Source organism: Callorhinchus milii, unplaced genomic scaffold, assembly GCF_018977255.1.
Source record: "Callorhinchus milii isolate IMCB2004 unplaced genomic scaffold, IMCB_Cmil_1.0 Scaffold13, whole genome shotgun sequence".
NCBI lineage: Eukaryota > Metazoa > Chordata > Chondrichthyes > Chimaeriformes > Callorhinchidae > Callorhinchus > Callorhinchus milii.
In genome coordinates this window covers 15793398-15820317 of record NW_024704754.1, presented here as the reverse complement: position 1 = coordinate 15820317, position 26920 = coordinate 15793398, and the positions used below count along the sequence as shown (strand labels likewise).

Here is a 26920-nt window from a genome sequence, read left to right as displayed (position 1 = left end):
TTCCCCCTAACGGTTTGAAAATATCCAGGCCCACTGACGCTGATCTGATGATTGAATGGGCTACGGTTCAAATGTAGTTGTTTGTTTATTTGTTTTATTCCACCTGCAGTTTGTTCAAATCTCCTGGATCTAACCATAAGATTTCTTTGCAGAAAAATGAGCCCCATTTTTTTTTGAGGGGGAAAAAAGGCCCCGATTTTTCTTTTGTTCAGATCAATCACTTCAACGCGTATTCGTCAGGAGGCAGATTTGTGGGACGGAGGCAAAGTAATCGATCTCCAAGTAGGATTGGCTCAGAGGAATAGACAAATCTCTCCCAGGGATTGTGTTTTAATCAGTTGGATTCCTGCCTCAGTTTCTCTGCCTTTCTGCCAGGAGAAAAGAGGATAGAATCGGGCCAGCCGAAAGCCAATTGCCATAGGAAATAGCAGAATAGATTTATTTTTACACTGGGGGAAAGAAAGAAAAGTCGCTTCCGAATATTGCACAGTACTATCTTACCGTTAAGTCGTCGTAGCTTTTGTATTTTTGGCTTCTGTAGCTGCTGAGGACTTGTTAGGATGGCCTTGCTGTTTTAATGCCATTTGTAAGCAGAGAAATTCCTCCGATAAGCCTCCAGAGAGATCGTACAGCAATAACCAATTGAAATGATGAATCACTGACTGTCGCATTTAAATTCTGCCTTTAAATTGAGGTGGTTCTGGAGTTGGGCTGATATACCATTTTTGTGGGGTGGGGAGGGGAGGGAGCACAGGCTTTCTCTCCGTCCAGAATAAAACAGGGGGTTTCACTCGTCTGTTTTGTCTTCTGGTTTGTCAAATAGACAAGAACCATCTTTTATTCATTTACAGATAGGAAATTAACTAGGCTGTGCGGTGTGAGAGCATCCCATTCATCACCACTGCTGTTCTCGCCTCTCGTGTGTGCGCGTATCCACACGGACTTTCTTCACTCAGTTGTTGCTGATGATAAAGATCTAAGCATGATCTACAACAACAGCTTGTACTTATACAGCGCCTTTCACGCAGCATCGGGTCTCAGAACGCTGCACAGCGGCAGGCTTGGACGCCAAGCAAGGGAAAGGGGGAGGTGAGCATGGGCTGGTCGAAGAGGCAAGCCTGCGGGTTGGATTCAAAGATAAAGAGGAGGGAGGAGGAGGCGGGTGGGTTCCAATGATTAGAGGCATCGATGGTGGTGGGACAGGTCAGGGAACACGCAATAGGTCTGCGTTTTATTTTCATTTGTTTTTATTTGATTTGTCAGAAATCGGCTCCATTTAAAACAACTTTTTGTTCTGCTGTGTTACTCCCCTCCTCCCCCCCCCCCCCCACCCACTCCAACCTTGTTTTGAAATTCGGCCCCATTTTTGCCCTTTGAACGCATCAGAGATATTCTTGGCAAACCTTTGGGGTTAGAGGCCAGGTCTCCAGCAGTGTGTGCGTGCGTGTGTATGTGTCTTTGTGAAGCTGAGAGTTGTTAAGCTACATGGTGGACATTCATATTCCTGTCACTGTTCTTGCCTGTCTGTCCGCATTGATTTTTCTACCCAGGATTGAGCTTGTCAAATTGGGCTTAACTCTTTGACTCAACGGAAGGCTCAGGTCTGAGGAAACACCCCTGTTTATTTCCACTTAGCCAGTTGTCTGCGGAAACTTTGCACTTTTAACACAAGCCAATTACTGGTGTCAGAGCTCAAACAACGTTACCTGTCATCATTGCCCTGCTGTAGCTTGGGTCAGCTCAGGCTCATAACGCTTTCCCCTTTCTCTCCATCTCTCAGTCTGTGTCGCTGTACCGTAGTTTCGCTCGAGGAATGTCGGAATTAAACTTGTTTTCCCTGCACTCTACCCCCTCCCTCCCCTGTTACAATCCTCCTGCTCGTTTCACTACAGACTTCGTGGCTGTTTGTGGGCTCACGTAGCTGCCTAGAAAATACAGTCACTACACTTGATAGCTACTCCTTCCATACGCACTAAAGGATAACGGAGGCTGCATGGAATAGAATGACACAGCACAGAAAACAGGCCGTTTGGCAGTTAGTCCGTGCCAGTGTTTATACTCTACAGGAGCCCCCACCTCTCCTATTCCAATCTGCTATACTCCTCTATTCTCTTCTCCCTTCATGTATGCATCAAATTTACTCTTAAAAAATATTGATGCTCTTTAACATGGGTTATGGCAATGAGTTGCGTATTTTCAGCACACTCTGGGTAAAGAGATTCCTTGAAAACTCCCTTTTGGATCTGCTTACTAGCTTATAATAATACTAATTATAACAATGATCTTTGCATTTGGTGTAGCGCCTTTCACGTTAGGAGGATGTACCAAAGCGCTTCACGGGATGTACTGTGGAGTGGAATGACTGTGTATTTGTGGGTAAATGTGGCAGCTAATTTGCGCACAGCAATGTCTCACAAACAGCCATGAGATGAATGATCAAATTTATTTTGCTACCCCATCATTTTGGAGTCCTGATTCACAGAGCAGGTTGATGGTCTGGTCTTAGACACAGACTGTGGGACTGAAGTCCTCATGAACTAAGGAACTCACTGACATACCTCGATCTGTATGGAGATGCTAAGATGAAGGGACTAAGATGAAGAACATGCAAACTCCAAGCGAAGATCTGACTAACAGAACAGACTGACACAGTGGTCCTGCATCCATCTGTACTGAGATAAAGGGAGACTGTCTCTAACAGGGGAAAGTCCTCAGAAATAGAACAGACTTGACAGTGAGCTGTTGATCCATAGACACCGGGAGATAAAGGGAGTTTAGGGGCTCGAGCAAGTGGTGTTGTCACAAACAGAAGAAACTGATGATATTATTATTGAGAGGGAGCTCAGTTCTGCCCAATAAACTAGTATGAACATCGATATTGACAGCGCAGGAGGAGACCATTCGGTCCATCGAGTCTATACTGGCTCTGAGAGCAAGCCGCCCATTCAATCCCACTGCCCCATCCAATCTGGTGAAGACAGAGACCTGCTTTTAGCTTCGACCACAAATTACAGTCAATTCACTTGACAGTATATTCCATGAAGCGCTTTGAGACGTGTCAACGCCGTGATAAGGCGCCATCTCAAATGCAAGGATTATTATTGTTATTATTAGTAGTATTATTATTAGTGACCGTGCCTTCGGTCATCTTTCCTCTCCCCACAACTCTCGGTTTTAACCCTCAGCTCAGTTGCCAAGCGAGGACTGACTGTCAAGTGCCTCGAGATTCCTTTCAACAGAAATGTGAATCCGTAATTTAAATTTCCCTTGTAACCCTATTCCCCTTCGGTCCTTTATCTTTGGTGTACCTGCTCACCACCCTCTCAAGACCCACAATGAACACTGCCTCCTACTTGTCCCTAGTGCCCCCCCACTCCACCGCTGGATGTCCCGCATTCAGCCACTCTCCCTCAATCCCTCCTCCTTGCCTCCCCTCTCCCCTTTTTCAAGCCCCTCTTGAAAACCTTCCTTTTCGACCAAGCCTACGGTCCCTTTCCTCCCCCACCTCGGCTTGGAGTCAGGCTCCGCCACTGTTAAGCTCTCTGAGACACGACCCTGCTCGGAGAGTGCTGGAAAGTTCAAGTTGTTGTTGTTTGTTGTTGCATCTATCGTCTTAATTGGCACACCATTTCATGTCGCAACAGCCTTAGGTGGAAAACATTTCCCCAAAGGTCTCCTGTCGCTCTTGTCACTATCCGTATATAAGAGTTGAATCTCTTAGCCTACTCACACAACCTCTTACCTGCTGGTATGTTCCTGAGACATTTTTCCCCTAGCTAACTGGAAATGAAACAGTTCCACATGAAGACGTTTGCCTTACCTCTTAATATTTTTTTTCTCTCTCTCTCTTTCTCTCTCTCAAATCAACTCCCAAGTTTAAGTCCTTTTAAACCCTGTGAGTTTGTAGCATTGGTCATGATTACTATTGGTAATTGGCGGAAGTCAAACTGGAATGGAATGAGGTTGCTCGTTGCAGTCTTGTTATCTGGGAGATACCAAATGATGAGGAATGGGAATTTGAGGCGTCTCCAATCCATTAAATGGAGAGAGAAAAAAAAAGCAGACTAAGCTGACATGGTGTTTGAAGCTGACAAGAACTCACAGCGAGGTAGAGGACGTAAATTGCCCTAGAATTCACCGCACCGCTGCTCAGGATTCAACGCTCCCGTGGAAACGGCAAATTGCAAAGCTGTCTGTTGGCAAACTGGAACTGGGTGATAAAGAGTTCTCCCACGGTTCCGAAATTCTACAGTGGGTCAGTCGTCAATCTATCAGATCCAGTCTGTCGTGTGTCAGCTCTCAGATAGTTAACGCGCTGGTTTGCTGGTTCCTCTTGCGTCCCCCGCTCTGCTGTCTGGTTAATTAGATGCATGAGGTTGCGGGGCCCTTGGTTAGTGCTGAGCAGCCTGTCAGCAATGCATGTTTTTTACGTAATGCACAGGCCAGGCTCCATTAGCGAGCGTTTGTAGGAACATAGGAACAGGAGTAGGCCATTCAGTCCCTCAAGCCTGTTCCGCCATTCTATTAGATCATGGCTAATCTGTACCTCAGCTCCAGTTTTGCCCCATATCCCATTACCTAACGAAAATAGATCCATTTTAGTCTTGAAAGAGTTTTTTGTGAACTCCGGTAATCTCACAGATTACAACCTGCGCGCACACACACACACACACAACACAAGCGCACATACACACACACAACACGCAAACAACACACGCGCACACACACAACACACACACGCGCGCGCGCACAATCGGTCGGATTAGGTGTCACTCTGGTGGAATCTATGGGAGTGATAAACGGGACTTGTGGAGCAAAACTCTAGGATAACCACACGTTTGTGAAATTCCGATGACTAATTGCTCCATTTTCTTAATAAAAAAGACCCAGTATTTGAAAATTTGCTCTTTAAATTGCATTTAATTAAACGCAGTGGCTCCTCTGTAGACGTATGTTCGGAATTGCAAACCGATGCCCCCTGACTACCGCTAACAGCATTTCACAGTCTCCACACGGATGAGCAGGAGAGAGAGAGAGAGAGAGAGAGAGAGAGAAAATGGGAACTTTCAATACTTAGCTGCTCACATCTCTCACCATCCACAGAACATTTCCTTTGATAATCACATTTCTTGTTCTCTGCATTGAGGTCAAGGATATCAGTGCTGGTGAAAGCACTGCAAAGCTGTATTATGCATCAAGCACAGGCTTCAGATAGCATCTCACACAGGCAAATAGCCGGAGTTATAGACAAAACATCTAAATGTTTGGAAAAGCACTTATCAATTCTTCACCGACTATTCGAGGTTACAAGACAGAGAACAGTTTAGATGAATGCCACATTTTTCTGATGTTGCAGACCCTTTCTCTCCCACTCCCAGACCACCCCCACCTCTCCCACTCCCTCTCCCTTTTCGTAAGAACAGGAAAGCATAAGAACTGCTGGGTGAAAGAAGATCAAGATCTATCCCATTCACCTTCTACCGTCCCAGCATTCGCATGCACATGTCGGGTCCCAAACTATACACTGTATAACCCCTTCAGTCCCTTGGTTTTGGGCTCTTACGCTGGCAACAACCAAGAACAAAGAGTAGGCGTCTGAATCCACAGACCATGTGTTTTTGACGCTGACTTTTAATGGTTCAACACAAGCCTACGCCTCGCAAGCCACCACTTGTATTCTTGCAACCAAAACAAGCAAAGATTCCTTAGCTCGTGAATTAAGGAGAATTAATGGTTAAAATTCCGTTCAGCATTGCACTCGGCATCGTTGGTGACGTGCGACTAAAATGGGAAGTTTCCTTTAGTGTCTGTCTGACATTTCTGAGGGCAATGGGTATAAATGCTGAATGGAATTTTTGCCCATAAGTGTGGGAGATTTCGCTTTATTTGCAGCAATGATGGAATGTCGGGGTCTATCTTCCTCTGACCACTGAAGCACCGATCCTTTTGTTAAATCTTTTAGACTGGCAAGAGCTGGCGTAAAAGAATCCTATATGAGAGATCTTTTCACTTAAGTCTGTCCATTGTAAAGACCTGGAACGCTTTGCCCAGATAGATAATCATGTCCTGACCCCTGCACCAACTCCCTTTTGTCATCTTGCTCTGTAACAAAGCAATAGAAATACTTTTTTTTTTTGGAAATCACAGCGTGAAATTCACTGGAATTCTTCCTTCTTTTCATTGTATTTGAAATGAAAATATCTCTCCAGGGTGACTGGAGATGAATATGTCATGGTTCCACAGGAAATGACTTGGAGCTGAAATATGTCACTTACGCACCATCTGTTGATCAAGCCTGCCGATGTAATGCAACTCGGATCTGCCGAAATTTGTCACTTTTTTTTTACCCCGTGGAGATCATCACTGAACCGACTACAGCAGAACAGCTAAATAGCTTTGTGACTGTACGATAACATACAGTTCGGGCAGGTTAACTGCCTTGATCAATCGGCACCTTCCCTTTTCCATACCCCGGAATTGTTTGAGAGGCATCTCCTTCAAATGGGCCTTTTCAATTTGCTTCACTTAGTTCTGCGCTTGTCAAGGGGAAAGATATCAGTGTTGGGCTTTTGAAATATCAAATACACAGGAGTCCTGCAGCGTATTGGGTTAGAGCACTCGCCTCGCAAGCGAGAGGACTCGGGTTCGATTCCTTACTCCACACGCCTCTGGTTATCTAGTTGTAAATAGGAACCCTTTTTTTAGTCAATTTGCAGCTCGCTTTCCGGGGGTAATAATCTCTTCAACGCAATAAATTAATAACGAATAATAATTTGGTCAGTCAATCCAATTTGTGGGACACTGCTGTGTGTAATTGGCCGCCGGGTTTCGCCCACAAAATATACAGTCAATTCACTTTACAGTGTTCTCTGAGATATCTCAACGACATGATAGGGTGCTATATTAAATGCAAGGATTATTATTATTATTATTATTATTATTATCATGCTGCTTTTTTATATCCAGATCTCAGAGTGGATTGTATAAAGTAAAAGGCTGAATCCAGACACACACATAAACCAGTGTTCTATTTCCATTTCAAAATCAATCCTTCCCGATGTCTTTTCTATGTGAGATGACCAAAAAAAGGATTTGATGAGTTGGACGTTGATAGACTGTCCCCACTTCGTGGTGAGTCCAAAGTCAGGGGGCATTAATGTAAGATAGGCAGGAGCACATCTAGAAGGGAGTTCAGGAGGAACTTCTTTCTGCAAAGGGTGTTGAGAGTGTGGAACTCGTTGCAGGAAGCTGTGGTCGAAGGTATTCAAAAGGAAACTTGATTCCTAAACGAGCGTGAAGGGAATTGAGGTGTGTAGGAGAGGGATGGAGGAGAACATGGAGTATAAGCACAAGAACAACATAGATAATTTGAGCTGCCTTTGCCAATAATAACTTGCAGTTATATAGTGCCCCAGAGCGCTTGACAGTGGCGGAGCACGGTGCCAAGCTGGAGAGAGGTCACCAAAAGCACGGTCGAAGAGGAAGCTCTTCAGGCCCGACCTGAAGATGGGGATGGAAGGGGGTGAGGCGGAGGGATTGAGGAGAGAGCTGAGGACAGGTCCACATCTAGTTAGGTCCTATGGCCATTTTCCACGCAGTATCATTCAACGTAACTCTGTGTAGCGTCGACTGTAAATAATAAAATAATAATAGTAATCCTTGCATTTGATATAGCGCCTGATCATGTCTTCGAGACATCTCAAAGCGCTTCACAGAATGGACTGTAAAGTGAATTGGCTGTATAATTTGTGGGCGATTGTAGACAGGTTTTTGAATTGACACCAAAAAGGGATTGGACTGAAAGTCTTCCCAAAGTAATTCTACTTTGGATCGTAGAGCTGGCAGATGGTAGAATTTTTCAGCTCATTCAGCCTGGACCTGATTCAAGCACAGGTCATAGAGGTGACACCATTGTGTATTAATTGAGCGCTGCTCAGTTCCCGACTAACAGAGTACCATTTGACAATAACAACCACAAAATATTGGGGTTAACTGAATATCTTTAGGTGGTGGTGTGGGGTGGGGAGGGGGTTGGGATTAAAACAGCGAGTGTTCATGCCGTTATCAGGAGCAGTCAATGAGCTCAGGTTCGCGAAGAGGATGAATTAATATCAGCAGGGATATCATTAACCAAATGTGCTTCAGGGTTTGTGTCATTTCAGCTGAGTTCAAGCCAACCCTCTTGATGCTGTTAGGCTCAGTAACTCCTTGAAGCCAGTTCCCACAGTAACATCAGCGCTCAATACACGAACCAAAAAAAAAAACCTATCAAAAGGAGAATAAAGATGTGGAAGGGACTGGAAAGGACAAATAAGACAGACTTTATTTTTGTGGTTCAAATGGAATAATAATACAATAATAATCCTTGCATTTGATGTAGCGCCTTATCACATCGTTGAAAAGTCTCAAATGTAAATAGTTTACTCATTATCAATTATGTGTAAAAACTTCTTTTAACTATAACTTGCAGGGCAACGGGTTTGAAATTGAGCTGCTTTCTCTTCACAACCACAGGCTGACACAGTGACAATAAAGGTGGCTCTTTTTTTTATCAATGCCCCCCCCCCTTTGTAATGGACATTTTTAAGATGGACTGCTGAATCAGAGGAGTCAGTCAAGAGCTCATCTGGATATGTATCCGGGCTAATCAATGGCAAATGAAGTTAAATACAGATAAATATATTGAAGGTACCTTGTATAGGAAGTAAAAATAGCACGTACGCCATGGACAGGATAAAACCTGTCAAAGGGGAAGCTGAACGAGATCTACGAGTACTAGTGCACTCATCACTCACCATGTCTTTTGTTTCGCCCGCAAAATATCCAGTCAGTTCACTTGACAGTATATTCTGTGAAGCGCTTTGAGACGTCTGTGATAAGACTCTGTATCAAATGCAAGGGATTAATATTATTATTATTATGTCCAAACAGTGTAGGGGTGTGCAACATAAGCAGGATGCTGGGCTACATTGGCAATTCAGTGGTATTCATTAGCACAAATCATAAAAGGTTATGCAATGCTCTAGTTTGGCCTCATCTGGAGGCTCAACATAAGGCAACTGTCCAGACCTTAGATAAATGGGAAGGTTGGGTGAGGCCAAGACAATGGACAAAGCTAAGGAACCGATGCTACAATGGGGCAACGGTAGGATTGGCAACTGGGAAGGGGAAAATCTAATGGGCCTTTTTCATCTGAGCTTGGCTTGTTTGATAATAATAATAATCCTTGCATCTGATATCGCACCTTATCACGACTTTGAGACATCTCAAAGCGCTTCGCAGAATACACTGTAAAGTGAATTGACTGTGTATTTTGTGGGCAAAACGCGGCAGCCAATTGCGCACCACAGCGTCCCCACAAAGAGTCGTGGATTGAAGTGAGCAATTTGAAATTATTTTTTTGAAAGAATTATTACCCCCGGAAAAGCGATCCGCCAATCGACTAACAATCGGGTTTCCTATGATCAGAGAGTGTTTGGTTCAGGACAGGCGTGTGCAGTCACAAGGGTCTTTCTTTGCTCTTCCGCAAATTTTTCTCCCCCTGGAACTTACAACGCAAACGCCTGTATAAGTATGGTTCATCATCCAATCTGTCGTCTCGTCCTTACAGTGCTGTCCTGTTCCGAGGACTAGATCATTAATCAGCTCTGCCAGTGTCAACCATTATGAGTGACATAATGTCATTTCTGTGGGGCATGAAAACATTCTCTGAAGTGACGTGACTTTCACTGGAGTTCGAGAGTGTGAGTTTCATGCCAACTTGTGCACGGTGGAGACTGACTGGAATTTCATTCTGGCTTGATGTTGATTGAGTCCTATTTCTGTTTGGGCCGACTTAGAATGTTTTGTACTGTCTTATACCTAGTCGTGCTGTGACTCCGTTAAGGGGGTTTGGATTTCGATTCTTTATCTTTGTTTTTTCCATGTTGCGGATTTACCGCACGACCACAATTATTTCCGCCGTGTCTCGAAATAACTGCCAGAATCAGATAGACGCTCACCAGCCTCTCCTTCGTCTGTAGATGGGCCGTTATTACCCGATGTAAATCATGACCTTTGGTTTGTGTCTTGGGTGTTTTACAGGTGGGCTGAGACGTTAAGAATTCTGACTCGCGCTCAAGGCAGAGAGTGATCAAAAAGCATAGCGGTTTTCAACGAGCACTGAAAATGTTCATCGCTGTGTAAATGTGAAATCACATCGGATATTGCTTTCTCGACACTCAAGGCAGATTGTTGCAAAACGCTGCATCTGGCAGATTGTTAGCGGTAGATTACTATTAGCAATTCGATTGATAACAAATTGCTCTGAAGCAGATGCAAATTGGCAAGAGAGAGGAGTTCAAAGGCTGATCCTGGCTGATGGTTGTTGTGTGTTGCGTGCACGGTGCGTAAATTATAAAACGCAGCAGGTTATTCTTGGCAGATTACAAACATCACCTCTCACCTCTTCCCCCTCTTTTTTTTTCCAATGACTGCTTTTTATCATGTTTCAAAGCATTATGTGAGCAGAAAGTCTGAGCGCATGCCAACACAGGGGGGAATTTGCATCGCGCCAGTGAGTAATGTACAAAAAAATTATTAATATTTCTGGAAAAGTGCAGTGTGCGCATACGAGTGCGAGCACGCACTTAATAATAATAATAATAATCCTTGCATTTGATATAGCGCCTTATCACGTCTTTCAAGACGTCTCAAAGCGCTTCCCAGAATAGAGTGTAAAGTGAGTTGACTGCATAATTCTTGTTTGTGTGTGTGTGTGTGTTTGTGTGCGCGAGTGGGTGTTGCGTATGCGACTGAGTGTGCTCGAGTGCGTTTCACCAATCTGCTGTGAAACGCAGGCGTGCTGAGGAACAAAAAAGGCCAAAAGCACAAAGGGGGAATTCTAAATATCCTCTGAACCACAGTAATGTGGTGGAGCCTGCACAATGGGTAATAGAGAAACCCATTCAATCCTGCTCACCTAGATTAGTACGTGGCTTCTAGAGATTACACTTGGGTAGCCAACTGGCCTGCGTCCCTTCCCATCCCCCACGGACCTTCCTTGACTTACTCCCTCCCTCGCTGGGGTAGGAAGCCCAGGGATGACAAGTAACAAGTCCTTTTGTCACCAAAGGGCACTTTCATGACAGGTTGTGATGCGCTGCGTCCTAACACACAACGGCATTTAGAAAATAAATGCGTCTTAAGAGATGGTGCTCGCCGAATCGGTGAACCTTTCAAAATGTGAATGATACGTTGTGATAGTTGGGCCTCGCTTTTTATATCTCGAAACATAAATTGCAGTGAAGGCATTTCCAGTTGTTATGGAAAGTGCTTCTGAATTATTTAGTCATCGGTTTTCAACTGCTTTCCAAAGTCTGAGGAGATGGTGAGATTGTGACTCATTCTGTATTTTTATACACAGTTGAAAGCCTCTCTTTTTTTTTCCTTTCGCTTTTTAGACACGTTCATGTTTTGTTTTGTTTCTTTGCTGGGCTCCACATGAGTTCCTTCCCGGATCAGTGAGATACTAGAAAGGAAAAGGAGCGAAGAAATTGGAACAACATACTTGAAATTACGGGTCACTGCCTGTAGAAAAAAACAGTGAGAAATATCCCCAAATTGTGGACTGTACATCGTCGATTTTGCCTAGTAGATTTTGTCTACTAGGTTTTCTTAAGTGAGAAATGGGTTAGGGAACTAACTCCGTCTGTTAACCAGCCATCGGTGAACAAGTGAGAGCAGTTCAGGGATGACTCACTCTGATATTTCTGCTGACGCCCTCAGGCAAACAGTGAAGGTTAGATCAGCGACTTAGCTGAGTGCTGGTGGCACATCGTCCTGTGGGTTCACACGCTGTTACTCCTACGTGTTGCACAAGAAGCAACATTGATTGTGCAGAGACACGTGAATTTTGTGTTAATAAATGCCATCAGTATCAGTGAGCAGAATCTTCCCCCACACCCGCTACCCATTGCCTACGCTCGACTGGCTCCGGCCTCCTGCTTGTCCCTCGTGCCCTCCGTTCCACCATCGCTTTCAGCGACTATGCCCCAAAACTCTGGGGCACTCTTCCTCTATCTCCCCCGCCTTGTGCTACCGTTCCCCGTCTTCAGGTGGCGCCTGGTGACCTTTCCGACCGTGTTTACGGTCAAGTCTCCCCTTGCCCCAGCTCGGCATCATGCTCCGCTACGCTGAGTGAGGGGCACTATACAAATGCAAGTTCGGTTTTTTGAAGCGTGTGTCAACATCGCGCACTTCCAGCTCAGGTTAGTGTTGCATTGCTTCAATAACACACCTTAATTCCCTGAACCCACTCGCTTTATCAGTGGCCTTTAGCAAAGTAAATGTCAGCCTGGCTCAGAAGGCTGTTTGGTTCAAGCTCTTGGCTGACACTCCAGTGCAGTACAGGGGGGGAAGAGCTGCATTGTCAGAAGTGCCACCCTTTGGAGATCTCATTTTAGATCAGGCGTTAAACTGAGGTTCCGTCTGCTTGTTCAGCGATATGTTAAAGATGCCATGGCACTATTCAAAAAGAGAAGGGTGTTCCTCACGGTGTCCTGGCCAACAATCCCCCCGATAAAATTGACTACTTCATTTATGGCTGTTTGTGGGACATGAAAAGGTGCTAAACTAAATGTAAGGATTGTTAGAAATGTTGAATGATAATAATAAAAATTCTTGCGTTTGATTTAGCGCCTTATATGGAAGAGACGCCTCAAAGCGCTTCGCAGGATATACTCTCTAAGTGGATTGACTGTGTGTTTTATGGGCAAATAACGCGTAACGAATAACTTGCGCGCCTTAGGAACTGAACAGATCCGATTCATGAACAAGACCCTCATAGCCAACCGAGCGAGAGGGAGAGAGAGAAAGAAGAGAGATTCAGCTATCAGCCCGACTTGCAGTCAAATTCAGATCCCGTAGGTGAAAGGACAATATGTTAATCGAATGTGTGACCCAGACGAAGAGATTTTAAAAAAATTGGGATCAATTGTAAGTGACCTGATGAGCATTGATTGTGGAGAGCAATGGATTAGAAAGTCACTGCACAAATTAGCTGTCACCTTCCAATTCAGATGCAATCGGGGCACAGTACGTCCCTTGATGTATAAGCGATTTTACAAATCAGCATAAATGTGCTAAGCGCTGTCATGTTTCGACAAAACCGCGTGGACCGCTTTTCCTTCTGATGTTTTCGTTTCCCTCTTTCTTTCTTCTCGTCAGTTGTTCCCCAGAAAAAAAAAAGCTTATTGTTTTGTTTTGCGCCACGTTCCAGAACTTTGCAAATTAAACAGGAAATCACTGAGATCAAACAGAGTGAAATGCCGTGAAAATTGGGAGTGAAAGGCAATTAAGTTCTGCTTTGCTGCCAGATTGTTTTATGCTGAGCTTCAAAGGCTTTTTTTTTTTTTCGCCCACCTTTTGGTTTGATATTTTTAGCTTTCTGATGAGCAGTGGGTAAATAATGATGATTAACTTCACCTACAGAGGTTCAGTCTCTTAATATTTTTTTCATTTCCCTATTTTTTGTCTATTATTATCGCAGCTTTTAATTCCCAGCTCGGTTTGCTATCCCTACCTCTCCGACCTGCTTACTCCACAACCCTCTGCCTCCCCTCGACTGGCTCCGGCCTTCTGCGTGTCCCTCGTCCACTCTGCTCCACCATCAGCGGCCGTGCTTTCAGCCACAACCTCCGACCCTCTGTCACTCTCTGCCTCAATCCCTCCACCTTGTCCGCTCTTTACCCATCTTCAGATCACACCTGAAGACCTTCCTCTTCGACCATGCCTACGGTCACCTCTCCTTCCTCCCCAGCTCGGTTTGAAGCGACCCCTCAAGCCCTTCAATCTATCACGAAGGGCTCTAGATAAACGTAAATTGTTGTTATTTCTTATTAAAACCTATAAATACATCTTTTACATTGATTGTAAAGGCCATTCCGACTAACTTGTGCGTGCCACGGTTTGTACTCCACTCACACCCCCATCCCTCCTTATCCTCTCTCCAATGCCCCTCTTTTATTCCCTGTAATTATTGACTTGAAAGTATCCAGTTAATATGAAGCTGTTATCAGTAAAGCTATTAAATGGTAAGATATATCTCAAGGGATGTTTGTTAATAAGTCCAAAGCAATTATTCTAACCTCATGTAGAAGGTTGGTGAGGCCACATGGGGGAGATGGCAAAATATGACACGTGATGTGATAATTATCATGGGTAACCCCAATGCGTGCAGCTTCCAACCACTGTGTCAAAGCTTGGTGCTTTGTGGCTTACACTCACGGCCATACACCGATCATGGATGGTTTTGGACCACAAAATACTGCGATGTGATAATTACCACACGTCGCATTTTTCCATCCATCCCATGCAGTGTGCAGTTTTGGTTCAGTCCCCGGTTCTGTTGGTGGTGGTGAGGGTGAGGGTTGCGGGTAGGGAATCGAGGGGGAAGGGTCGCAGGATGATTTCAAGACTCATGAGTGGGAGCTCACAGAGGTGATTGGATTTCCACTTGTTTCACTAGAAAAACATAATTCGAATCATTTTTGATACACGACGATAAATTGATGTTCCCCCAATTTGCAATGAAAATGGTGGCTACGAAGAAAAAANCAATCATGTCGAGGCTTCCCAATGCCTCTTCATGTTAAACCTTCAACGGCCCCTTTTCAATGATGTAGCCTTATTTTACCAGTTTGAACCTTAACAACAAATGCAATCAATTGCTATTTGATCCCATTTACATGGAGCTCATGTTTTATCTGCTCGTTTGGGGTCGATATATGAGGAAATATTGACCACTTCTGCAATTCCCAGGCATCCTGTGTGCATGTGAAGCAACAAACAAAATCTATCAGTTTCAGGATCAGTTTCCAGATAACCTGGTTAGCGCAAGCAGGGCTGTACTCCGAATGTTGGAATCTTAAAGGGAGACTGTTAGTATTCGGACAAGGAAAAGAACTTGAAGTAGGCACCATCAGAGCTAAATGCATTAAAAAGAATAGCGACAATTACAATGATAATCCCTGCAATAATAATTCCGTTGGATAAACAGAGGCGTGTGGAGTAACGAACCGTGCCTAAGGTTTTTCTCCCAGCCCGAGAATCAAACCCGGGTCCTCTCGCTTGCGAGACGAGCGCGCTGACAACCACGCTACAGGACTCTGGGAGGACGGGAAGGAGGAGGGCGATGCTGGATCACAGAGATACCCAGTGAATTTTCTTTTCTAAAGGCTGTTCTTTTGTTCTTCCAGGCACTTTCTATTTAAGACCTCTTCCGGGACGACCCCTCTGTTCAGCACGTCCTCTCCTGGCTATCCCTTGACGTCCGGGACTGTCTATTCCCCACCGCCGAGGCTCTTGCCCAGAAGCACCTTCTCCCGAAATGCTTTCAAGCTCAAGAAACCCTCCAAATACTGCAGCTGGAAATGTGCTGCGCTGGGGGCCATCACGGCCTCCATGATCCTGGCCATACTGCTGGCCTATTTCATAGGTAGGTACCTCCCGCTTCACATGCTGCATAAAGCCTGGCTCCGTTCATCCACCAGCCTCACAGACTTTGCATGTGCTTTTAAAATGAATCAGCGATCGGCCCTACTGTTTTGAGATTGCTGATAGATTTAATGTGCGTTACGCCAAGCGTGCTTTGCAGTGTGTTGGTGCAGTTGGATGCGAGGCCATGTCCATGTTACTCTTCTTGCTGAATACCCAATCTCGGTTAGGCTAGAGAGCGTGGGGAGGGAGCAGGGAGCTGAACCGAGACAGGCAAGTGCCGGGAATGGGAGAGAATCAATCTTCGCATCTGCTTTTCCGGACGGTTTGCACAGAACGGCACGGGCCGAGGTCTGGAAGCAAAATTTTGTCTGCTCAGCCTTTCAGCTGAGAAATGGCCTGTGATCCAAGGGAGGTCAATAGAGAGCGAATTATCCCGACATGAAGAAGAGGGAATACATTAAAAAAAAACATGTTTAAGAAACATAATTCAGCAGAATCACGGCTCATCCGATTAAGTGGGATCTCTTTTTAGAAATCCCTGTGTATGAAGCCTTTAGTATCTGAAACATTTGCTGCCCTGATTTTACCCGCTTAATCCATCCTCCCATAGAAAAGGTTAAAGGTGGACACCAAGTTCAGAGCAGATTGCAGCTTCACGACAGACAATAGCGGCATCAACACACGTCCACTGCAACAGACTTCTTGTACTAGGAGTTTAGGAGAGACAGAAATAACAATGAACAATGAGTAATATTTGTAAGCTGTTTTGCACTGACGTTGCAAATTATTTGGTCTCCCAGATGAAGCAATTCAATGTTTGAGTAGAAAATAAAACAAGCAGCAAATTTTTGGGGGGCTTCACTTAAACAGTGGGATGGGAGTAGTGCTCACTAACCAGACCACTGTTCCAATACAGTGCCGTGTAGAGCTTTGCCATGTCGGAACACCATCCTTCAGATGAGACGTTAAACCGAGATCTCGTCTCACTCACGTCCAGATAAATATTAATCCGAAAATTACCTTCCGAGCCAAGTGTCATATTCACTATTTACAAATCCTTTTGTTTAATCTCTCAATCTAGTGTCTCTTTCCGCCCAGCTCGAGTGCCTAGCCAGCAGAGCTAAGCGCTATGAGACATTTTCCTGATGCGATGGACGCTGCATAAATGTCTAAATGGATTGTTTGGTATTCCAAAACAACTGTTGCCGTTACTGTAAAAGCCATTCGATCACACGACATTTTCTTGACATAAAGTAAAGGAAATAAATAGAGTGTGGGTTCTCGATACATTCCCTGACTGTGAATGGTGAGAATGTGTTCCTTTCTGTTTCCTGGTACATTTATTTGGCGATGTGTATTTACAGTGTTGTTAAACGCTCAAAGCCCCACAGGTTTGGTGAATGACGATCAGTGTCTAGACCTTAAAAAATGACAAGTCAGAACAGAACAGCGGAAATCGAGGAACAGGGAGACTGATTGGATTTGGAAATGAATGCGTTCCTATTGTTTCAACAAGAGATCCCACTGACAAACTCTGTCTAGGTCATGAATTTGAGTGCAGATCTGCCCAGCAGCAATAACTTGAAACCAGTATCTAGTGATTGTATCCACAACTTGTGACTTGCCCATTATTTGTTACCTGCCTTGTTTCAGAAACGCACCACAGTCTTTTTTTTCTGATGGATTTGAAAGCATTTTAAAGCGTATGGGTTTTGCTTCCCCCCTCCCCACCCCACCCCAAATACATAGGGTGGTGTTTCACAAGCGTCAAGCTGCCCGAGGTATCTTTTCGAGTTCTGTTTCTCGTGTTGCCAGGTTATTTTTCTCCTGGTCTTTCAGAGAAGGATGAGGCCATTTTGCCCTGTGATTGTGAGACCTTTTTCCACCTGCAGTTATTTGGAATGACATTGAACACCAGGCACAGAAAATAGTTGATATACTTTTCCCGTGTGATTGTCATCCTTGAGAGGGGGTCTGTGTTGGGGTGACTTTGCAACCACACGTTATTTCATGGCGATAAATCCCGTCATAAAGGAAACTCATTGGTAATACACTGACATGTTAAACCCCTTTGGTGATACTCTTATCGAAAAGGATCCCGAACTGTTGTAAGGCTGTAGCTTGGGTTCATAAAAGGAGCCTTATCATGGTCGCGGAAAACTGCCTGGCTTCCTGTGTTAAAACATGACCCACTTCGGGTCATCAGATCACCAACGACATCACTTCCCGTGCAAAAAAAAATGCCAACTTCCAGGTAGTTAGATTACCACCGCATCACTTCCTACGCAGTCACACTGTTTGCATTGAAGCTGTGCATTTAAAACCAACAGAGCTTTATGAGCAAACCCACCTTATAGCAAGGCACCTGATAATGTGTCCACTGTATCAGTTGATTCTTTGGATGGGTCTTTGGCCTCAATCAAACCATCCTCTTCACTAGTTGTTACTGAAGTTTACAAAGGCGTGTATTCAGGTAAATTTGGATAAAACGCTTTGAGATGTCCTCTCAACGTGAAAAGCACCGTTTAAATGTAAATTGTATTTTAAATAAGACCCCGGCCTTTCTGCTAACATTAGCTCTAGTACTTAGGCATCTGCACCCTTTATGTAGATATTTTTCTACACTCTATTGTCACACTTGCCATTAGATGAAATGCAAATTGACTTATAAATCATGCTTCAGAATGTGTGCGTAGCATGAATAGATTTTGTCAGAGCCAGGAGCGAATTGTGATAAATATCTCTCGTCAAGAAGCTGTCTTGAGATCTCATCACTTGCATCCGGTCATTACCATGTGCTGTGTCTCTCCTCTGGGCAGGGCAGATCTTTCAGTTCATTATTAAAAATGGGCTTTAAGCGAGACAGTATTTTTTTTAATAAAAGGGAAAGCAAAGCTTTGCCAATTCTCACTATCCTTCTTAAATATTATTTTATTACTAATTGCTCCACCCAAATTGACTGCCACGTTCACCTACACAAATACATAGTCGTTTTGCATTCTACAGTCAATTTCTACAGTGAAACGCTTTGAGATGTTTCGATGGAGTGCGTGATAAAGCACTTTATTAAATGCAAGGATTATAATAATAATGATTCTTGCATTTAATATAGTCCCTTATCGTGTTATCGAGACGTCTCAAACAGCTTCACAGAATATACTATAAAGTGAATTGACTATATTTTGTAGGCACAGCAATGAGCCACAAAAAATTGTGGATCGAGGGACCAAATTATTATCCCAAGAATGCATTCCGCCAATCCACTAACTATCAACTTCCTACTTACAGCTGGAGGCGTGCGGAGTGAGGAAACTTGCCTAAAGTTTCATCCTGCCCGGGAAACAAACCCGGGTCCTCTCGCTTGCGAGGCGAGTGCTCCCAACTAAATTTTCTGCAGGACTCCGCTAATGCGCATTAAGATAAGAATGTGTTATTAGTTTAAATAAATGGTTGTGACCCGAGGCCTGATTGGCAGTGAGATTAAGAGCTGGCACAGTACAGCTGATTGCATAGTTCACATGTGAGGCTTCGAGTGGGATTTGGTCAGTCTCCTGAACGGAGGTACACGTCTTATCGCACCGCTGATTATTGCCATACTGCAGTCTAGTTGTACTTTTTTTTATATATAAGTAGCTCCTGAATTTACAAAGCTCTTAATGCTCTTAATACCTTTCTGTCCTGCTCCTTTGGGTCACTTGCAAAACGTCCCAGAATATTTTTCCCACAAAATAAACTGTCAATTCACTTTACAGTTTATTCTGTGAAGCGCTTTGAGACGGCTCGAAGACGTGATAAGGGGCCAAATCGAATGCAAGGATTATTATTATTGTGCAGTTTTTTTTCAAAAAAAACTTTTCAGAGCAAATATCAATATAGAAGGAAATGCATGTGACAGATGTTATTGTTGTGGGGTTGGGGATTAATACAAAGTTCCCCTTTGACACACTTTTTTTTCCAAAAAAACAAACGTCTATAGATTTTTTTGTTACGTGAAAAGTAGCTGTCGTTCAGCCCAAGTTACTGACTTCTTTGTGATATTGTTCATCCTGATGCAGGTCTATTAAATACCTTGGGTCACATACGCAGCAGACCTAATAATTGGCTCCCGTTATATGTAACTACCCACTCATTCACCATCCAGAGATTTCAGAGTAAACGGTCTCAATGTACAGAGGGTAAATGAGAAAGTGAACGGAGACAATAAGGAATGGAGTGGTACAGGAGAGAAGATTAGGTGGGATGTGTTTTTTTNGGTCAGCCGGATGCTAATAATCCTTGCATTTGATACAGCGACTTATCGCGTCTTCGAGACGTCTCAAAGCGCTTCACAGAATATACCGTAAAAACTGAATTGACTGTATATTTTGTGGGTAGACAGATGTCTGACACTTGCAGAAACCAAACCCATCCCTATTCTTAAGAGCATCCAAATCGGACTGAGAGTTGCATGTGTCGTGTCTGCAATAGAATGAATGCATACTCCCTCCCAGAGGGATACACCCTGCTTGCCTAATTCCAGAGAGCATTAGGCGCAGGTTTAGGCGAGAGCCAAAGGCTTGGGGGAACCCAAGAGTAGGAGTGGTGTAACTATTTGTAATCATAGGCAAGAGGACACAGGTTGAGGGGGTGGGTGAAGACCAATTTCAGGATAGACATATCCCCCCCCATCTCCCCGTTTCCTATTTACATCCAATTTGGAAGCAGAGACTTTGAAAAGATTGTCTCACTGACCTTTCAGTGGAGGAATTATGCCTGGGTTTTGTGCCAAGAAGAGATGTGTAAGGAAAGAAGAGAATTAATCACTGAATGGGGCTGGGCAGGAATGCATTTTACGAGCCATAACTTACTTGAGATGATTACTCGCCATTTGTCTCAATAATCTGTTGCTAACGACAAACACCTTCCCCTCACATCTGACAGGCCTTGAAATACCCACCCATGCATACGGCCTGAATTAGTTATAGTGATCGTGATTGATAAAACTAACAAGACCTTGACCCCGTACCACGAACAATCACATAAGGGAGACAGAGACAAAGATCGGAATGAAGACTGGTGCTTTTTGAAATACAATTGAGTTTTTCTATTACATGTGGGATTACAGCAAGTCCACGTGTCCCGAGACTTTATTTTTGAAGGACACAGCTGGCGGCAGGCGCGCTGTAATTGTCTTGGTAAATACGATAAAGCCAAAGATGCAATAACAGGACTTTTCTCCTCAAAGTTCCCCCACAACCTCCGCCACTTCCCTGCCACCCCCCCCCCCCTCCCCACTCTCCTCCCTCCACCGAAAAAAAATGACTCAGTTCAAAGAGAGGTTTGTAAAATTCGAAGAAAAAACATCGGCGCGTCGGCTTATTGTACAGCAGGGAAAATAACAGCGGCAAAATAGGGAGACAAACTGCGGAATTACTGGTTGCTAGGTAGCCTGTTAGCTCCTGGGAGTGAGAGGTAAGGCTTGAGAACCAAAGTGTGCTGTTTCGTTTTGTTGCGACGAGGGACTTTCGAACCCTATGGGAATCCCTGCGATGAACTTCTGTGAGCAATTAAACCTTAAATGAGATGCAAACTAATTTCTTTAATAGCAAAAATAACAGCAAATACCTGGGAGTAATTGGATTTTTTTTNCCCAATATTATGCGATGCTCACTCATTTTAGCTCCACACTCACAGCTGGAGCGGAGAATGTCACGGGAGGGGCACAGCATTAGACACAGGTTGGCGAGAGCCAAGGCTTGCAGACCTCAAACAACAACAACAACAAGAAGATTCCATTTATAGAGCGCCTTTCACGTCGGGAGGACGTCCCAAGGCGCTATAAAAGTGTGTGTTGGGGCACTGCTGGTGTCTAACCAGCCCAAACCACATAGCTTGCCATTGAAAGCATTCCCTGGCAAGGTATATCTGCTGCTTCTCCAGCTAGGACCACCCTATCTGTTTGGACAAAAGGCAAAATGCTGCGGGCGCTGGAAACCTGAAATAGAACCAGAAGTTGCTGGTTACACTCAGCAGGTCAGGTAGCATCTATGGAGAGAGGAAAGCAAGTTAACGTTTTGGGTCGATGACCTTTCATCACAACTGTTTGGACTTTGGCTTGCAGGGTTAGTAGGAGCTGAGTGGGAAGGATAACCTGGACCTCAGTGAGACTTGGCAACAATGGAGTTTTTTTTTTTAGACAACTATTCAGAAAGAAATGATGTGATAAAAGAATTAGAGTCGTGAAGTGTTCAGGCGACATAAGCTGCTGGAGTGATAGTGACAGTGAACATCATGGTGAAAACTGATAAAGTGTTAATCAACACCTATAGTGCTAATTAACAAACACTCTGAATTTAGCCACCTGATGATATTTAACTGGGCCTCGGGGATGCTGGAGGTGACTCTCCTCCTATCCCTGGCTCCTCTGGAATAGTTTCTTCTGGGCTTGAGCTTGAAAACTAGGCATTGCTAAACAGAGGCTTGACATTTCAAGTGGAGATCTAAACCCAAGACTATCTGGATAAAAATCCAACCTTCCACCATAAACGTTATGGAGTCCTGCAACTTAGCGGTGAGAGCACTCGCTTCGCAAGCGAGAGGACCTGGGAATTAATGATGCCGGGATTATTATTAATATCATTATAAGATTGATTTGGATGAAAAAGTCTCTTCGGCCCACCTGATCTTATCCTTCCAGAATACCCACCCTACTGTCTCCCCCCTCCCACCCGCCACCACAGCATCAGTGAATCCCAGTGTCCCGGCCTCAACCATTTCCTGGTAACCTGTTCCAGTCGTCGATTATCCTCTGAGTAAAGAGAAACTTCCTGGTATAAATATTGGCGTGCGTTGGGACTGCTTTGCATTGAGCTGAGGTGACTGGAGTCGAAAGAAAAAACAATGCAGGAAGTGAAAGGCAAGCAGACTGTCTTTCAGGGAGCGGAATTTGCACTGTTAAATGGCCCAATTTTTCAGCCGCTGTGTTGTTTCAATTATTGCCTCATTCCTGACATATAACGATTACAAAATGATGTACTCTTCATCCTTTTACTCCACGGAGTTCATTACTGTTCTTACATTCTTTTCTACCAAATTAAGTTTTTATGAGTCGAGCTAACTAATCATTCTTAAGCAGGGTATTTGGTTACTTTATTCCTTGAAATATGTGCCTCTGCGAAATTAAAAGAGAGCTGTATATTCTGGGGATGCGTATTAATTATTTCCTTTGAGTTCCCTGAACATAAGGTGTAAATACACATTGCACCCCATTTACCCCACCCCCCCCCCCCCCCCCCACCCCCAATACAGGTCTGCAGTTGTTATATCTTGAGTTAACTGATTGTGGCTTTTAATTATCTGAACACGAGACATGCAAAGCCGTGCGGGTTTCGCTGTCTGCATCTCGTACTCAGCATGTGGATCTTATTGCTGTGGATCTTGCAGAAAATCCCTTGCTTCCTCCCCCCACCCCCCCCCACACAGACAAAAAGGGAATAAATTATTTAAGGCAGCCATTTGAAGGGGAATTGGACATAATAGAGTCATCAAGCATGGCACAATCTAAACAGGACAGTCCAATCCGTCTCAAAATAAACCAGCGCTCTCATTTCCCAAGCCCCTTCCCCTTATCCCACTCTATATGTAACCAGCGCTAAATCCATTGGGAATTTGAGGGAAAGCATGTGACTCTCTACCCCTCCCTCTCTCCCCCCACCACCCCCTCCCCGCCTGATCAGAACCAAGTGAAGAATTACCCGATTCAAGCATCCAGCTATCCCCCAGGATTAATTATTTCGCAGTTGTGTTACACCTCAATCAATAACGCTTCCCACTGCCTTCTGCAGAGTTTATGTCATGGGAGGGTGGGGAGAGGGGAGGGGGTGTCTGAGAGACTGGCACCCACACGTGTACCGGTGAAATTCACACCTGGATACAATATCTCCTTGTGTCACCTCGACTGTCACATAGGGAGTGATTTTAATAGAGAGGGAATAGAGTGCAGCAAAGGCGTTGAAAAAAATTAAAAACCCGCGAGCCAGAGAGCGAGAGAGAGAGAGAGAGAGAGAGGGAACGGATTTCCTTGCAGTTTGCTGTTCAGAATAAACCTCCGGTATTTCTGACCCTGCGTCCTAACATCCAGCAGTGCCTCAGCGCCCTGACATTATAATAACAATAAATAATCCTTGCATTTGATACAGCGCCTTTGTCACGTCTTCGAGACGTCTCAAAGCGCTTCACAGACCATACGGCAAAGTAAATTGATTGTGTCTTTTGTGGGCGAAATGATGCACGTTAAGACGTTATAAAATCAATAAGAGCCGTGGCCCCAGAGCACGCCAAAATACTTTCATCTTCCAACGCCGTTTACAAACCCAGCAATCTTTAACACTTGGAGATTTGCTCCAGTGCAAAATGTAAGTCGAAAAGGGGGAAAAAAATGCTGCTGTAATATATATAATCTGCATGACAGCCTTATCCACTGAGTGAATTCAAAGGCAGGCATACAGACCTAGCGGTCAGAGAAATCTCTTCAAACAGCTCAAAGTGCATCTTTACAGATTAGATCGGAACTGCTCAGTTATGCTCAGTAATGGCTCTGTGCTTTACCCGGATTGTTCTCTGCCTTGAACACATCAAATGGCACAGACCCAGAATGTGGAGTAGAATCTGACTTCATCAGTGAGAATATCCCTCCAGCTCTGTCCCGCTATTTTGGCTCATCGGCAGGACTTGGAAGGGCAGACCAGTCACTGGAGGTAGAATTGTCCCTCTCAGCTCCTGCTAACCCTGCAACCCAAAGCCCTAATGGGTGGGGTGATCCTCGCTGGACAAGCAGCAGGAACGCTTGTCAGACAGTGATATCAATGGCAAGCTATGCGGTTTTAGCTGGTTAGACTCCAGCAGTTACCCCCAACACACACTCTGGGATCCCCAAGCCTTGTTTCTTGCCAACCTGTGCCCCATACTTTTACTTGCACTCTAAGCCCTTTCGAGCTCTCTGAGTTGTTGCCCAAGGTGAAGGGCGCAATGTTCATGCAAGTGGCCGTTGTCGAATTCACGTGGCAATTGATACCAGTAAGAAAGTCAAGCACTCTGGGATGCTACACTGCACGAGGGGCACTATATAAATGCAAGGTGTTGTTGTCGGTGGTAGTTTGCTACCAGACCCATTAAAAGCCATATGAAGAGAGGGCGAGGATATAGATGTTCTTCCCTTGCCACTTGCGAAGCTGGCACAATTGCTTCTTTGCATGGTTGTGGTTTGCTGTGTGCTCACGAGTCTTAACAAACACTCGGGTCAATAAAACGGACAGATTGGATTAAAGATTTCACCCCCGCTTGAATGCTTGCCTTGGCCGCTGATGAAATTGGCTTCCGTGCTATGAAATAGCATCTGTTTATATAATGCCTAGAGACGCAAAGCGATGCCCTTAAAAATAACAAATCCAACCTGCGGTTGAAGATTTCCCGCAGCGCTAGATAAAGGAGCAAAGCATAGAAACCAGGAATATCAGTTGAACAACTTCTCCCACCTACTGCCCTTGCAGTTGGGTTCAGCATCTCTCAGTGCTCAACGCCGACAAGTGCTGGGTCGCAGTGCCATATTTCACTCACCCAACAGAAGGGCACTTAAGACCATGTCTTCAAAACAGTGGACCCGCACTGTCAAACCACACATGGTTTGGAAGGGAGTGGAGTGGAGTTTGAAGCGGAGAGCCTCCGTGCGGGAAATTATTTTGTAATATCACGCAGAACGGTGAAACACCACAGAGAGTGGGGGAGAATGGAATATGGAGCCAGAAACCCAGCGTGTGAACTCTTTTGATATCCCTGTGTGTGTGTGTGTGTGTGTGTGTGTTGGGGGAGTGGGTGGGGTTGGGGACGGGGGGGTCGGTGCTGGGGGTTTGGGTACAGCTGAAAAATGCTGATGAATATACAAGAGTTGCAGTGTCTCAAAATAGAGCAGAGATAGAAGAGAAAAAACACAGACATGAATTTCATAAAGAGAGGCAGGCACACAGATTATTGAAAGAGCAGGGCAATGGATTTTTTTTTGGGTGAGTGGGGGTCGGTCTGACACATGGGGAAACCCATCACCACGCTTGAAATTGCCCAAACCAAACCGAGAATTCCACGCACCCCACCTATCGAGGCAGATCCCCGAGATATAGATTGGAATGGAACGTGCACTCTTCCCCCTGGAGGGATGCGTCCTGCTTACCGAATTACCGGACAGTATGAGGCGTTGGTTGGCAAGCCTTTTGGGTGACCCCAGAGCGTGAGTTGGGGGTAGCTGCTGGAGTCGGAACTGGCTCGAAAACCCGCGCACAGTTTGGCATTGAACGCGCTGTCCTGCAAGCCTTCCCGCTGCTTGTCCTGCCGGGACCACCATACGCCATTAGTGCTTGTGCCCCGGAGAAATGGTAAGGCAGCTCGGTCGTTGGACGCTGACTTATTGCTAAGCTTGTTGAAGTGACGAGGCAGAAGCTGCTTACTGGGACATAAACGCAGTCGTTCTATATTAGATATATATTTAACAGCCATCTAAAATATTAATGAACACTTCTGATATCTTTTTCCCTCCCCTACTTAAGCAATGAACCTGCTCGGTCTGAACTGGCAGCTTCAACCGGCGGAGGAACCTATGTCTAAAAAAGGAGTAAGAACAGGAGGTCCAAGTGATGTAACAATAGCTCCATCTGGTGGCAGAGGTAATATATCTTCAGTGCGTTATGTGCTACTCAACCTATGTGTGTAACGCAGCTTTAAGGAGCGCGTTCCACCTAAATCCTGATGTTGTTTGGTCAACGTCTCATCTGACGCAGAGGAAAAAAAGTTGTATCCGCCTTTGACTCTTTTCGACGCAAAAGGCCTCTTTTCTTTTGACGTTCTGGGGTTTGCACACCCCCCACACCCTCCCCCTCCGCCCCAAATCGCTTGCATTTACACCGTGTCTCACTCCCGCCGTGTGTTTGAGGGTGAGAATGTGTGCTGCAAAGCCGACTGCATGAGCTGTTCCTCCCCCCCCCCCCCCCGCCCCCTCTCCCCCGCCATCCACACCCCCCGCTAAGGTTTTGGTTCGCAGTGATTGTTTTCAAAAGGAACCATTTATTTCTCTCTTCCCCCTGCCTTTGCGTCTTTCCCCCAACCTTCTGTTCCCTTCTTTCAGTGCAGTACACAACGGTGCCAACCTGCCACCCTGTTGAGTTGTCTGACAGTCCAGTGATTCATTGCACCACCCAGTCATAAGATCACAAGAGAAGCTCCGAGTGAAGAAGATTCTTTGACCCACTTGATCTCATCCTTGCAGAATGTCCATCCTCCCGGCCTCCCATTACAGCATCCAGCTGTTTCTTAACCTCGAACAGCGTTCTGGCTTTTACCACCTTCCCTGCTAACCCCCCCACTGCCCCACAACCCCTTCCCTCGCCCCGCTCCTAGACCGTAGCCTGATAAGTTTAAC

The 26920-nt window shown here is 44.9% G+C and overlaps 1 protein-coding gene across 1 annotated transcript in view; it reads left to right on the top strand.

Moving 5' to 3' along the window:
• tenm2a (teneurin transmembrane protein 2a) overlaps positions 1–26920 on the top strand; it is a 323556-nt gene that overhangs the window by 223226 nt on the left and 73410 nt on the right. The window contains 2 exon segments of the mRNA XM_042339902.1: positions 15237–15475; positions 26052–26168. Of these exon segments, the coding sequence (XP_042195836.1) occupies positions 15237–15475; positions 26052–26168 (356 nt within the window).